This window comes from Lissotriton vulgaris, chromosome 3_1, assembly GCF_964263255.1.
Source record: "Lissotriton vulgaris chromosome 3_1, aLisVul1.2, whole genome shotgun sequence".
NCBI classification, from domain to species: domain Eukaryota; kingdom Metazoa; phylum Chordata; class Amphibia; order Caudata; family Salamandridae; genus Lissotriton; species Lissotriton vulgaris.
Window position 1 is genome coordinate 1,019,184,343 of NC_141689.1, and position 14,776 is coordinate 1,019,199,118.

Sequence of the window (14,776 nt, forward strand, 5' to 3'; positions counted from 1 at the left end):
AATTACTCAAAAAGCAACACAATATCCCTATTAATTCAAATTTAAAAATAAATACAGACAAGAAAATAAATGTTTTTTGTCCGTATTTATCTATAAAATCAGTAAAAATGGAAACCAGGGAGCGTTAGTTATAAATGGATAGATAGGTGCCAATGGAAAAATGTGCAAATGTGCAACGATTTGCATATAACTACAACAAATAGACATAAAGGCCCTGATTACGAATTGGGGTAGCGGAATTACCACAAAGAATTGCACTTTGTCTAGTCTGGTTTTATCATCTGGTATAAGTGCGTGAGGCTTTCTGTGCAAACGCAACCAAGCCTCGTCCCCCGGTCCATCCCAAAGCGTCTTATTTTCCACCCCTCCCAGCCCCCTACCTCCTCCACTACTGTGCATGGGAAACCACTGCCACCATTTTCCACCTGCTTGGAGCAGGTGGTAAATGGGAGTGGTAAACTCTTCAAAATAGGGAAAACCATGTAGAATTCTGTATTTGCAAAGTTATTTCTCTTTCTATGTGTCCAAGTTACAATAGCTAGGCTTCTTTGTAGAGATACTGGCCGGTGACGGTATTTTCACCACTGGAATCTTTGTGTGTGATTCTGCCTACCTCGTAATCAGGGGATAACAGGTAGGACACCTCAAATATTTCCATTCTTGTGTTGGCGTTTAAGGTTTTACTTTTTGAAGGCAAATTAGCCTCCTTTTTTAAAAGCATCTTCTGAAATACTTTTTTTCTGTACATTGCTTTATGCACCACTGATAGCCGAACACAGATAAATGCCTGGAAAACATGGATAAACAAACACAGGGTTCAGAGACTAAAGGAGCACAAAAACCATAGTTAAGAAACATACTGAATTTGGTTTATTAGTGAGCAGCTTTGGTACAACAATAATTATTTGGCATAATAATACACGTGAAATGTTTAATGTTTGAAGTATTAGAACCACAGAGACAGGAGAACAACAAAAGCACCCAGTAGTTAAATATCCACTTTTGTTTTAACTATTACAATAAAGTGAAATATTAAAATATATGCAGCAAATGTTTCCAGTTTCTCTCAATCCTGTTTGTTAAACATTGCTGGGCTTTATAATACTGCTATATTAGGAATGCACCTGTCATAACAAACAAATGTACACACGATAGGCAGAGCTCGCACACACACACACACCCTTTAACCATGTATATGTATGTATAAACATGTGTTGAAGTTACATTTCAACATATCTGTAGGCTGTCCTTAAATGAAAATCTTGAATCCTGATTTGATTAGCCAAGGTTGTTATTTTTCTTAGGTCTAACAAATACCCAATCAGATGGTTATCGGGATATTTTCTTTAATCACTCCTTTAATGTATGACTAAGGAAAATGCCACTCAAAACGTAAGGACTAGGGAGATGCTATTTTTATTAAATGAATATTTGATTTCTCAGATGAATCTGGGTTGTTTGAGCAGTATTTCATTTTTATGAATTTGTCGAATGAGACTAGGCAGATACATTGTAAAACAAAGATCTAAGTACTGTGTATTGAAGATCTAATATGAAAATCTTCTAATGCAGATGAATATTGGTGCAGAACATAGCTGGGCCAGAAGGCAGGGTGCTTCTATCACGTTAAGGAATGTGCTATGTCGTTTGTCATCGCATTCTGTAGGTGACAGAATGCGAGGACAGGGAAAAACAGAATGTGGCAAGGAGCCGTTGGAAGAGAGCACAAAGGGAAGGTTGCGTTTTTGCTCCATGCGCTGGGGTTCACAGTTTTTAATAAAGAATTCAAATCTACTATGCGTCTTTAATGAATGGCAACAAGGGGAAAACTCCAGTAAACTCACACTGCTGTGTGAATTACATAATGTTGAATTATTCAAGAACATACTCTGTATTGAGGCAAAGCAGACTTAATGGACACAATTTACAGATTTTGCCTGGTGGTCATCACGTATGTGAGTACATTCAGCTTATCAACTTCTAGCTAATGGCTGTCTAGCACCTTGACCACCAATGTTGAAGCAGGACACCGTTGAATTCTTAAACAAAAATGACTGCTCTTGTGCCGGCTTAAGCTGAACTTCTTAACACAAGCTCCTTTTATTTGCATAGCTCACACAACTTAATTATTCTTGTGAGACACGCCCTGAAGTCTTTGTGTATCAATGAACCCTATGTGGCAAGCAAGCGGACACACGCTGACATACACAGTATGGCGCCATTTTTGATGCAATTCACAGAGGTTATACGAGCCACATGGGCATGTTTATTTACTTGAGAGTGAATGCGTGAAAACCTCAAGTACATATCTGGCATAAACTAGTAAATGCCAACTGCTAAGTTGTCACATGAAGAAAATATTTATTTTCCTTTAAAATGTAACCATTTATTTGGTATGGAAAATACATGTGTAATCACGAGTTAAACATGTAACTGGTTATTACTCACTGTTTGAACTACATAGTTCTATAGAACAATGTGTGCACAGTCTTATACATTAATGCCTTCACAAGCATTCTTCTCTGGACTGGCCCAAACGGTTATGAAGTGGCCGCAATGGAAAGCATATTTCTTTAAATATAATACAACTATAGAAGATGATTTAGGCAAGGAATTACCACCTAATCGAAGGAAAAGATACTTTTATATGCATTAGGTCCAGAAGGGTTAAGGATGTATGACCAACTGGAAAAAAGCACCCCATAATTCTTCTGAGGGTGATGTATTCACAAACCTCATTGAGGATTTGGATAATCACTTTACACTGTCCGTTTTTTCTATTGATCTATTAAATTATTAACAAAGGAAGCAAGGTGCACAAGAATCGACTGAGAAATATGTAGCTGAATTAAAAACCGGACAATTTTGTGCAAATTTGATCATCTTTACGATGAACTAATTAGAGATAAAATTGTTATGCACACACATGATTCCAATGTTCAGGAGAGACTTTGGGCTTGTAGTGATTTAGGTCTAAAGGAAGCAATGGCCATAGCTATAAAAGCACAATTATCAAAAAGATGTATGAAAGCGGGTGTGGGTGTCACAGGAAGGAAAGAGAATTTGTGTAAAGTTGGGTCTTCAGAAACAAAGAAATCTGGAGAACAAATACCACATACTAGTAAAAGTGACCACCCAGAAAGTGGGGGACGAGACAACCGGAATTCATGCTACAGATGTGGAAGCAAGGACCACTTTTCCAAGAATAACCTTTCTCCAGCATGGAAACAAAAATGTTGATTTTGTGGCACTTAAGGACACTTTGCAAAAGAGAAAATGGATTTTAACTGTACAGTTGAAAAACTCACTGAACAACATTTGTCTTTGAGATTTATGTTGGGATAAATCGTGATTCGAGCATTGATACAAATGTTTTAGGGGTGAAAGAGCACATCCGGTCTAAACCTGTATGCTCCTTTACCTTTTTTGTGTCTTGGTGGACATTGTAGCGGATTCTGTTTTTTTTAACGAAATTGCTGACCGAACAATGTGGGACAAGACATTTTAAGAAACATTAGGAGATGTTAGTTCCCACTAATATTCATCCTGGAATGTTTACCAATAAACCAATACAAATAGCATTGTACAGAATCATCAAGTTTGACTTTAAGGACAGACAAGCAGGAGGAAACCTGTGTGTAGTGGAAAAGGGGCCATCAATTTTAAGGTGGATAGACCCGAGGAAATCATTGTAGATCCCAAAAGTCAGGAATAAGTTTTGTTGTTAGATAGTAAAGATTACTTTGCACAACAAATGAAGGAGGAATATCCTAGAGGCAAGGATGAATTGGATAAACTAGAGAGGGATGGAATCATCAAGAGCACTGAGTCGATTGAATGGTTGGCACCCCTTGTGTGAAGGGAAGGTGAGGCTATGTATTAATTTGTTAACCTAAATCAAAATATTGTTATAGACAAGTTTTATCTTCCTAAAATTAGTGAGATGTTTGGAATGACGATGAAGTTGTTAACATCTTTAGATTTTGCATCTGCATATCACCAAGTGCTGCTTAATGGTAAAAGTAAATATTTAACTTTATCTCGCCGTTTGGGTGATTGACATCTGAGGCGGCAGTTTTTCAACACCTAATGTACCAAATTTAAAAGATCTGAGGGGATTATGGTCTTTCAGGCTGATATTCTTATAATGAAAAGGAATCAGAAGAACATGACGAAAGAGTGAGAGATGTGTTGGCCGTATTGATTGACCAGGGTTTAAGTGCAGAATCACAAAATGTCATTTTGCAGTTAATTCTATCACATATCTAGTTCATGAGATCTCTGAACGGGGTATTTTGCCCAAAAATAATTGATTGAGGCTGTCCAAGAAGCTCCTACTCCCACTTCAAAGGATAATGTGAGATCCTTTTCATGGATTAGCTGAATTTTATGCATATTAGTGAACGATTTTGCTGCCAAGAACTTTGATATACGACAAATGAAGATAAAACATGTGAATGGAACTGCAAAATTGTTTTGAAAGCATAAAAAATTAAATTTGCTCTTTTTTGCCGTTACAATGTTTTGATCCAAGACCACCGAACATTATTCCCACGGATGATAGCTAGTGGGCGGGGTTTGGGGGTTCTTTCACAAATTAGTGGAGGCTCTCACGAATATACTGTTTCATGTGCATCACGATCACTGGCATATGCTGAGGAAAAGATTTTCAACATAGAAAGAGAAATGCTGTTGTGTGTGTGTGGGGAATGGAGAAATTCTGGCAGTATGTCTGATGGTTCAGATATTTTACTTTGCAATAAACAGAAACCCCTTATTAAAATACTCACAACAAAGAGTTTGGAGAAAGCCACACCAAGATTAACCAGATTAGCCCTAAAATTGTTAGATTACACCAAAAGGGTGCAATATTTACCAAATGTCTAAAAACAAAGTTGTGGATTATTTAAGTAGAACCCCTCTTGAAGTGTGGAGTTCAGAGATTGTGTGGTGGGAAGATGTGTGTGTGGCTGTCATCAAAGAAAACACCTCTGGCTTCATCATTGAAGAAGAATGGTTGAGTCAATATGACAAGGACACAGTTTTGTGTCACGTAAAGGAGTATATGCTGAATGGTTGGCCTGAGATGAAATATTTAGATAAGGATACACTTACACAGGGAAATATGCAATGTGTTTTCAGGGGGGATGATGGTTTTCTTCTAAGGGGAATTATAGTGAATTCACCATTAGCCCTGAAAAGGGAGGTCCTGGAAACATCTCATGAAGGCTATTTCCATATAATCAAAAGTAAATGGAAAATCAAGTTGCATTATTGGTGACCAGGGTAAGCCATGGAATTTGGAAGGTTGGTGAGTGAGTGTGTAGTGTCTGAATGCAGATACAAGTTTAGTAACCTTTAGACCACCTTTGTCTCCTTTGCAGTGCCCTAATAGTCATTGGGAAGCTTTAAGCATTGACATCTTAGGGCTGTGCAGAATCAAAATGTGGTTGGCCAATATATAGTTGTTTTGGCCAACTTATTTCTAAATGGCCTGGAGAAAGAGTGGGAGAGAAAGTGGATTCCTCTACGGTTGTAAAATTTCTTGATTTATTCCAGTGTGAGGGCATACCATCATCTTTGCTGAGTGACAATGGGCCTCAATTTGTTTCCAAAGATTTTACAGAACTTTTTGTCTAGGAATAACATTATGTGGAAGCACATTTTGTCATATCAGCTTGCAGGGAATGGTGTGGTGGAATGCTTCAACAGAGTATTGATGGGCAGTTAGAAATAAATAGATTGATTTGGGATTACTGCACTACACCCACTATAAAATTATTCTCGCCTTTCACAATTTTGAGGGGAAGAGATCCTGTTACCAAAAACAAACATACATGTATGAAGGAGGAAAGACAAGAACAAGTCTGGTAGGAAAAGGTCAGAGAAAATAAAACTGAATAATGGGAAATATACATAAAACTGTATGATTGTAAACATTGTGTTAAAGGAGCAAAACTGCTTGTAGGTGATTACGTAAAAGTGAAAAACCAGAAGAAGATAGAAAATGGGTGTACTAGATTTATGGGATCCTTCAAAGTAGTCCCTATTTATAATAGTTCAGCCAAAAATTAGAGATAGGAAAGTTTGCCATTTTAGTTAATTGGCAAAATGTGATGGAAGATCAAGTGGCGAAGATGAAAATGTAAGGAGGGAGAGTGAGTCAGAAGGGGTAATAGACATTGTTTGATAGATGAAGTTTTAGAAGAGAATGTGACGCAGAGGAATGAAAGTTCTACATATGAAGTTGGTGGAGGATTTCTAGGGCTGGGTGTATTCTGCAATGGCCTAAGAGCTGGGAAGATTATGTGATGGGATAGACTGCTTTTGGGAATAGTGTTAATGTTACTTACCAAAACAATTACAGTTTTGTACAATTCAGGAACTTGTTATTATTATAGTTTTTTTAAAATGTGTTCTGTATGTAGCATTTTGCAATAACTTTGTACGACTATTTTGTTTTATATGTGGGGTTGTTGTATCTGAAAATGAATTTTGTCTTCATATTATTAAGAGAGCGGTTGTGTTATGTCCTATGTCATTGCATTCTGTTACCTACAGATGGCAATGCGCTAGGGTTTCACAGTTATGAATAAAGAATTCAAACCTACTAAGTTGTATATGAAGGATAGTGGGATTATTTATTGAGTGGACGGATGGGGACACCTTCTCGCTGAACTGTTTTGTGGAACCATAAGTAAAGGATTACCAATCCAGAGAGTGTGGCTGAGAGCAGATGATCCCTTGCTTTCATCTGTGAACAATGGTACATAAGCAGTATGTATTGTGACAGCTTCTAAAAAAGACGGTTTCTCTGAAAGGTAAAACATTGATTGTTTTGTTTGTGACTGATTTTTGTCAGTAATTACAATATAGAGTGAAGTTTTCGGTTAATATTTTGTGCTGAAAATTTGCATTGTAGAAGGTGCTGAGCAAAAAATATAAGATACCTAACGAGAAATGATTAATCATACATGTTATACCTTTTCACCTAAGGAAAGTATTTAAAAGAGGGAGACATTGCAATGACTTTTGGAAGATAGCAATGATACAGCAGAAAGGAGTGCTCGATTTCTAATTTAGAGTTCTTTTGACAAGTTTGAAGCCAATTTCTTTGTTTAAGTTAATCAACAGTGGCATGGGTGTTTGCATTAAAGATATGTGTAGTTTTACTCTTTGTGTGGTGTTTAGATCTTACAGGCCATGGGTAACTATGTTTTTCATAGTTTTCCTGGCTTATGCCTGTCAGGCTTGACTAAGACTAACTTATACCCTATGATATGGTCCGGGTAAAAATGCGGGTGCACAGGTTTTTATTTTAGTCTTTTGCATGATGTAATTTCTTGCTTTTGTCGATTTCCTTTCCTAATGAAGTTTAAATAGAATGTAGCCCTTTTGTGCAACTAATTACACCTTATTAAAGTAAGCCTAGTTTTAGGAGTGTAACTGTTTGTGAACACCCACACGATTATATCTTTTTTGGTTAACAATGAGATTTCAGATGCCAATAACCATTTTTGTCACCTCTGCATGTGTGGAAAATCTAGCCACTTTGCAGATTTTCTGCATTAATTAACTGAGTTATAGAACCTGTGTATAGATTCTGTGATTTGTAGTCACAAATGGCACTTTTATAGCACATAAGGGAGGTTTCCCTTTGCTAAAGTCTTTGAACAACCGTTTCAATACTTTCTACCGGTGGAAAAGTTAAGCTGTTAAAATGTTAAGGAAAGCAATCTAAGCAGATTTAAGAATGTTTGACAGATGACATAAAAGTAGTTGCTGGTAGATTTATGAAATGCCGATTGAAGCTATGGTATCTTAATTTACATTGAATTAATGATGTGATCTGTTATCTTATAACATACTCTCACTTATATTTGGCATGAAACTAATAAAACTGAAAAATAACAAGTCAGCCTGTTCTGTTTATTCAAAAAATAATAATATTCCCAGGTAAAAAGTTGCAGCACTTTGGGACTTAATTGAGTAGTCTTTGACTGAGCAACAGGAACGCTTCCAGTATTACTCTAAGATTTGTTATGATTGCACATATTTTAGTTTATTCTTTAAAAATGTTAAATCTCAGTGGGCAGTTACAACGGTGTGCATGACCACTGTCTTTAACTCCACAAGTAGCCTCTTGTGACGTCACAATAATAGTGACTTTGTGTCTATGCAGTATTACCGATTCCTTTGTGTTCTCAGTAGATCATATCAGTTGTGCAACCAAGTTGTAGCAGGGAATGGTAGGAGCAAAGATAGTACTCCTCTCTCCCTGAAGGTATACAGTCTTTGTGAATTTGACTCACATTTGTGAACCAGGTTTTTACTGAGATTTAGGCTGTACAGTTGCACGAAAAGGGCCCGATGTATGTTTGCCCACATCGGCGAAGATAGTTTTTTTCAGTTTCCCTTCTGGAATTCTGACTGTTCTACATGTTTTAAAAACTGAAAGGCCTCATATTGTTATGTCAGTAGGGGTGAGTTGTTAATGTGACCATTTCAAAAGTATGATTTCACACCTGCCTTTTAACCTATAGTTTTTCAATCAATTTCTACATGAAAATGTGAATACAATTCTCAATTTTACAAGCTGTTCAAACTTTTCTCACAGGAATGCTCCTTGCAATATTTGGGCTTTATGCCTCACAACTTGAAGATTTCACCAGCCACCACTGGTAGTGAGGGTTTATTATTGTATTCCACAGCCCTACCGATGAAGTGTAGAGAAGAAATGTAATGACGGAAGACAGTGATTGTTGTCTAAAGATTTAAAGAAAATATGTGTGGATGTTAAAACATAGGTTTCCAATTTTTTTCGATTTGAAAGAGTACTTTCATGTACTGTACTCTTAACTGAAGCACACTAATAAATATTTTATGTTTCAATGTTTTTTAGTGGAAATCTGGTAACAAACGAGCCTAAATGTAATGTCATTTCATCTGATTTTCTGCATCATGCAAGCTGCAGGTCTACCTAATGGCTAATTATAATGCTGCTGTTCATATTGCATTCTTATGAGCCCACACCTCCCTTTTTCCAGAGCATGTTCTGTGATTGACACCAATTTTTGGGCTATGTGCTAGCCCTTAAGTATTTAAGTATGTAAGTTTGTATAACAAACCCCTCAAATGATCCAACCAGACTACTTCATGAGGTTTCTGCAACATGCCTCAAACCCCACATTCATCTTACTTGGAAGAAACAAGAACTGATGCTCTGTTGCTTAAATTATATGCTCTAATCCCAAAATGAGAACTCATCTAGAACCTGATTTTTAACTGAAATGCTGTGAACACAACTCCAAACACAATTTAACGTACTCCGTGTATGTGACGCCCTCCTGGTTTAAATGAACGAAAAAATTACTATGGTAGAATGCATGGACAGGAAATTACATTGAATCACATAGAAATGTGCAGGCTGCAAAACCCCTCAACCTGTTTTTGAACAATGACAATGGGGAAGCTAGCAAATTCTGCATTTGAATTTGAGCCACATAAGAAACATATCACAACAATATTTGTTTTCTTTTTCATCAAACTGTACATTTCTTCAAATACTAAATAAATATCCTTTGAATATTATACATACAAAGTGGTGGTACAGTGTATTATAGATGTCCATATTGCTTTCAGACTATAATTTTCTTGCACAAATAAAGTTATGTCCTTTTCCCTTTTTGCAGTTCTTTGCTTGCCACTTTCCTCGCCTGTGCACCAAAACACAATTTTTTCCCTTCTTTGATAGCCGCGGGGGTCCTCGCTTCCAGTTGGTAAAGGTGACAACTTCGCCTCCATTCCATTCCCACTGACTAGTGCTCATTCGATCATTCAAACCTGGAATAGAGCAGATAAGGCGTACTTAGCTACCAAAGTTAAAGAATGAAGCAGGTTAATTGAATAACAATAGTATCTTGCATTATCTCTATAGCACTTCTTAACACACTTCTGCCATTTGTAAGCACCGAATGAAAAAGTTATTATAGTTTTGGGAGTTCTGGTACTAGGAAAAGACCGACAGCATAGTTGAGGTAAAATTAGAGGGAAATGCCATGCCATTAGCGACTCATACAAACCAAGATGGTCAGAGGTTTCATGGATGCGAGAGGGAGACAAATTGCATAGTTTGACAACTAACTAAACTAAGGAGAGGACACTTCAACATGCTCTGCAGAATCTGGATGGTGGGATAGTGTAGATTGTAGAGTAAACATGACAGATAGAAGTGAAACGCCTTCTGAAGGATGCTGGGCCTTGGCCATGAAAGGCTTGGTGGTAAATGCAGAGGCTCTTAACACCTTGGGTGCTATGGGTTTTCCCGCTGCATGCTGGATTTGCAGATTTACCATTGTTCATGACAAAGCCAGCTCGTCATAAGCGCAGGGCAGGTAACACCCATGACGAGCTGGCTTTGTCATCAGCACTGAAGGGGTTAAGAAAGGACTGTACCACCTAAGCAATTAGTAAAGCTACTTGAAGTGTCTAGTGATGGGAAACATATGCAGTAGCCTTGGGAATAGACAGACTGCTGAATTTTTTATCAGCTGGAGATGGTGCATCAGATACATGGAAGACCTAGCTACAGGGAAATTGATTATATCAGGCGGGAGCCAACAATGGCTCAAATCACAACAAAATGTGTAACAGCAAGCTGTTCAATAAGAAAACCCCTTTTAAGACGCATATAGATGAAACCTTGCAGACCTTGGCAGATAGGGTCAAATCAAGATTTAAAAAAAAAACAGTTTGCAGGTCACATTGAACATGCAAGGGGGAACTGGGACAGCTGAGATTGGTGTACTACCAATTGTAAGACTAGATGCAAATTCTTAGAGTTTAGCTTCAAGGAATTCTTCTCATCCAATTTGCTACTTAAGACAGGAAATTCTTCAAGTTGGTTTGATGATTTATTAAACCTTTCCCACTTAGGATGAAAATGCAACACAAATAGATGATAGACAAAATGTTTAACATTGTCAAACATTTACCCCCAGTCCCATATCTGGGTTTAATCCATCATTATTTTGCTCACCACACCATTCCAGTTTGTACCCAGCCATATGCAAATCAGCCTTGACCCTGCCAGGCCGGGTACTCCCTGGACCGGAAAATAAGCATCCTGAGACCGATTTCGGGGCTTTACCCTTATTCAGCCAGGCTAGCTTGAAAACTTTGGCGTATCGAGCACGGGATCCACGGCTGGGCATAGCCTTCCCATTTAGGGTGAAAATGCAACACAAAAAGATGATGGATGGAATGTTGAACATTGTCAAAATTCACTTTTAGTCACATACCTGGGTTTAACCCCTTGGATGCGCCGAACGGCCCTGATGTCACAGGAGGCGTGTGCGGAGGACGTCCGGGGGCCGTCCGAACCACGCCCACCTTTTATTTAACCCACACAGCTGCGGAAATTTCACCGCGTTTAAAGGGTTAATCCATTGTATTTTGCTCACCACTCCATTCCATTGTGTACCCAGCCATTTGCAAATTAGCCTAGACCCTGTGCCCTGTGGGAACAGCCCAGCCAGAACTGCCAGGCCAGGTCCTCCCTGAACCAGAAAACAAGCATCCTGGGAACGGTTTCGGGGCTTCACCCCTTGTCAGCCAGGCTAGCTTGAAACCAGTGGTGTATCGAGCACTTGACCCGTGTCTGGCATACCCTTCCCACTGGATTCAAGCTAACCTGGCTGATGAGGGGTGTTACCCCGACACCGGTCCCAGGATGCTTGTTTCCGGTCCAAGAAAGACCTTGCTTTACAGTTCGGGCTGGACTGTTCCCATGTGGAACAGGGTCATGACTGATTTGCATTTGGCTGGGTCTGAACTAAGGTGGTGAAGTGAGCTAAAGAACGATGATGGATTCAACCCAGACCTATGAATGGGGGTGAGTGTCTGAAAAGCTTCAGTGCTCCGTCCATCATCTACTTGTGCTTGATTTGTTTGCCTTAGGTTTACAGGGTATGCCCAGATGTGGGTTCCTTGCTCACTTTGCCACTGGATTTAAGCTAGCCAGGCTGATGAGGGGTATTACCCCGAGACCATTCCCAGGATGCTTGTTTCCTTTCCAGGGAAGACCTGGCTTGGCAGTTCGTGCTGGACTGTTCCCTTGAGGAACAGGGTCAAGACTGATTTGCATATGGCTGGGTCTGAAATGGGGTGGTGAAGTGAGCTAAAGAATGATGATGATTCAAACCAGATCTGTGACCATGGGTAAGTGTCTGAAAAGTTTCAGCTCTCAGTCCATCATCTACTTGTGTTTGCTTTGTTCACCCTAAGTTGGCAGGATATGCCCAGAAGTGGGTCCCTGGCTCACTTTGCCATGGGATTCAAGCTAGCCTGGCTGATGAAGGGTGTTCCCCTGAAATGGGGCCCAGGATGCTTGTTTCTGGTCCAGGGAAGACCTGGTTTGGCAGTTTGGGCTGGACTGTTCCCATGAGGAATAGGGTCAAGACTGATTTGCATATGGCTGGGTCTGAACTGGGGTGGTGAAGTGAGCTAAAGAACGATGAAGGATTCAACCCAGATCTGTGACTGGGGGTGAGCGTCTGAAAATTTACGGCGCTGTGTCCATCATCAACTTGTGTTTTCTCAGTTATTAAACCACCATCCATTTTGAGAATGATTTGAGCGCTGTCAGAGTGCCTGGACTGCCATTTTTAGGTCAGGAGTATCAAGGAAGGGTTTCAGTTTTCTTAGGTAGCTCAGGTGGAATCTGGCAGATTTGGCCATCGAGTTGATGTAGTCCTGCATGTTCAAGTTGCAGTCCAGGGTTATTCCGAGGGATTTGGCCGAGTCCACGATGTTCGGAGGGCAGTTTAAGGCTGTGAAGGCCTTAATCCATACTTGAGTCTCAGGTTTGGTTTTGGGTGGGAAAATTAGTAGAAATTCTGTCTTCTTTGCGTTGAGTTTGAGTCGATTGGAGGAGAGCCATTGGACAGTCAATTTCAAGGCTTCATTCAGAGAAAGAATCTCCTTCGAGAGAGGAGCTCTTGATGTAGATCTGGGTGTCGTCAACATACATGTTGTATGAGATATTCGTGGTGTGTAGTACTTCAGCAAGCGGTTCGAGGTAAAGGTTGAAGAGGGTGGTGGACAGGGTTGATACTAGGGGGACTCCAACCGAGACTGGAGAGGGAGCAGACAGGTTACCGTTAATTAGGAATCTCTGTGACCGGTTATGGAGGAAGGACCTAAACCATTCAAGAACAGAGCCATCCACTCCCATCCTGAGTTTGAGGCGTTCGAGTAGTTTTTCATGATTGACCATGTCGATAGCCAAGGATAGATGTAGGAGGATTAGGAGACAGGTTTTGCCTTGGTCAAGGGCTTGGAGGGCATCATCCATGATGTGGAGAATGGTGGTTTCCATGCTGTGCCCAGGCCTGAAACGGATTGAAAGTCATCTAGTAGGTGGAAGTTGGTGATGTGTTGGCTCAGCTGCTGTTGCACACAATTCTCCAGAACTTTAGCTAAGAGTGGGATGGTAGAAATAGATCTAAAGTTGTCAGGGGAGGCAGGATCAAGCAACGTTTTTTTTAAGATGGGGAGGACTTGGTCGGCTTTCAGAGAGTCGGGTATCGATCTCTGAAGAAAGGGGGGCGTTAATTATTGCAGTCCGGCTAGGAATGATGGATTTGGTGGTGGCAGCTAGGCAGTTAGAGGGCAGTGGGTCATTAGTGGTTGTTCCGGTTTAAGGTGGATAGGATTTTCGAGACGGAGTGTTCGTCATAGATTTTGAAGTCGGTCAAGTGTGCTTGGTTTTTGGGTGAAGCCTGTGGAGGAAGAGCGGAGGGAGGAGTCAGATCTGGAAGGGGTTGAGAGTAAGTAGCGCAGCTAAGTTCGTTTCCTAAGGCTGTGATTTTGTCAGAGAAAAAAGAGGAGAATTACTCAGATGATATTAGTGACTTAGGGGTTTCTTTCGATGTTTTGCCCAGTTTGTTAGATTGGTGTTTGACCAATTCGAAGAGTTTGCGGGGTCTGTTCTTGGGGTTCCCTAGTTCAGATCTGAAGAATTATTTTTTTGAGTTGAAGATGTTCCTGTTGTAGGCATTTCTGGCCCGGCGGAGAAGTTTTCAATGTCCAGCTGAGGGGTGCTGTCTCCAGATTCTTTCTGACTGCCTGAGGGATCTTCTCTCACTGTTGAGGGACCCATTGAACCAGGGGCTTCTGTCTTTGATTTGGGTTCTTTTTATTTTCAGCAGGGCAAGGTCATCAAGAATGTTAGTTATAGTCGCAGAGTAATGATCATAGAGGTCACTGACCATTGTTATATGGAGGGGGGTAGGTCAGACTTGCAGCGAGCTGCCAGTTCCTTAGGATCAAGGTTCTTGGTGTCTATAACCCAGCGTTTAGGAATCACCTGTTCCGGTGCCCTTGTCTTGTGGGTGCCAGATACTAGGAAAGTGATAGCGTGGTAGTCAGACCAGTCACAAGGGTCCATAGTGATAAGCTTGACTGTTGATTCCTTAGTGATGATACAGTCTAGAGTGGTGCCTTTCGAATGTGTAGGGAGTGAGCAGGCTTTAGGTAGGGCTTGGTCGGCCAGGAAATCTTTGATGGCGTTGACATGAGGATCCTTGGGGTCATTCCAGTGCAGGTTGAAGTCACCAAGGAAAATGTCTTTGGATTTGGAGGAAACCTTGGCTGTGATGATTTTCATGAGGTGGTCAGTAAAGGCGTCATCCATGCCGGGGGGTGGTAAAAGATGTGCAGATTGCACAGTTGGGTGATGTTGCTGCATATGGAAAGTACGAGGTATTCACAGGAG

At 40.2% G+C, this 14,776-nt stretch overlaps 1 protein-coding gene across 1 annotated transcript in view; it reads right to left on the reverse strand.

Moving 5' to 3' along the window:
* Positions 1-853: 853 nt before the first annotated feature.
* FREM1 (FRAS1 related extracellular matrix 1) overlaps positions 854-14,776 on the reverse strand; it is a 564,068-nt gene continuing 550,145 nt past the window's right edge. The window contains exon 36 of the mRNA XM_086961404.1: positions 854-9,843. Within this exon, the coding sequence (XP_086817530.1) occupies positions 9,644-9,843 (200 nt within the window). The 3' untranslated portion in view covers positions 854-9,643. The remainder of the gene's footprint in view (positions 9,844-14,776) is intronic.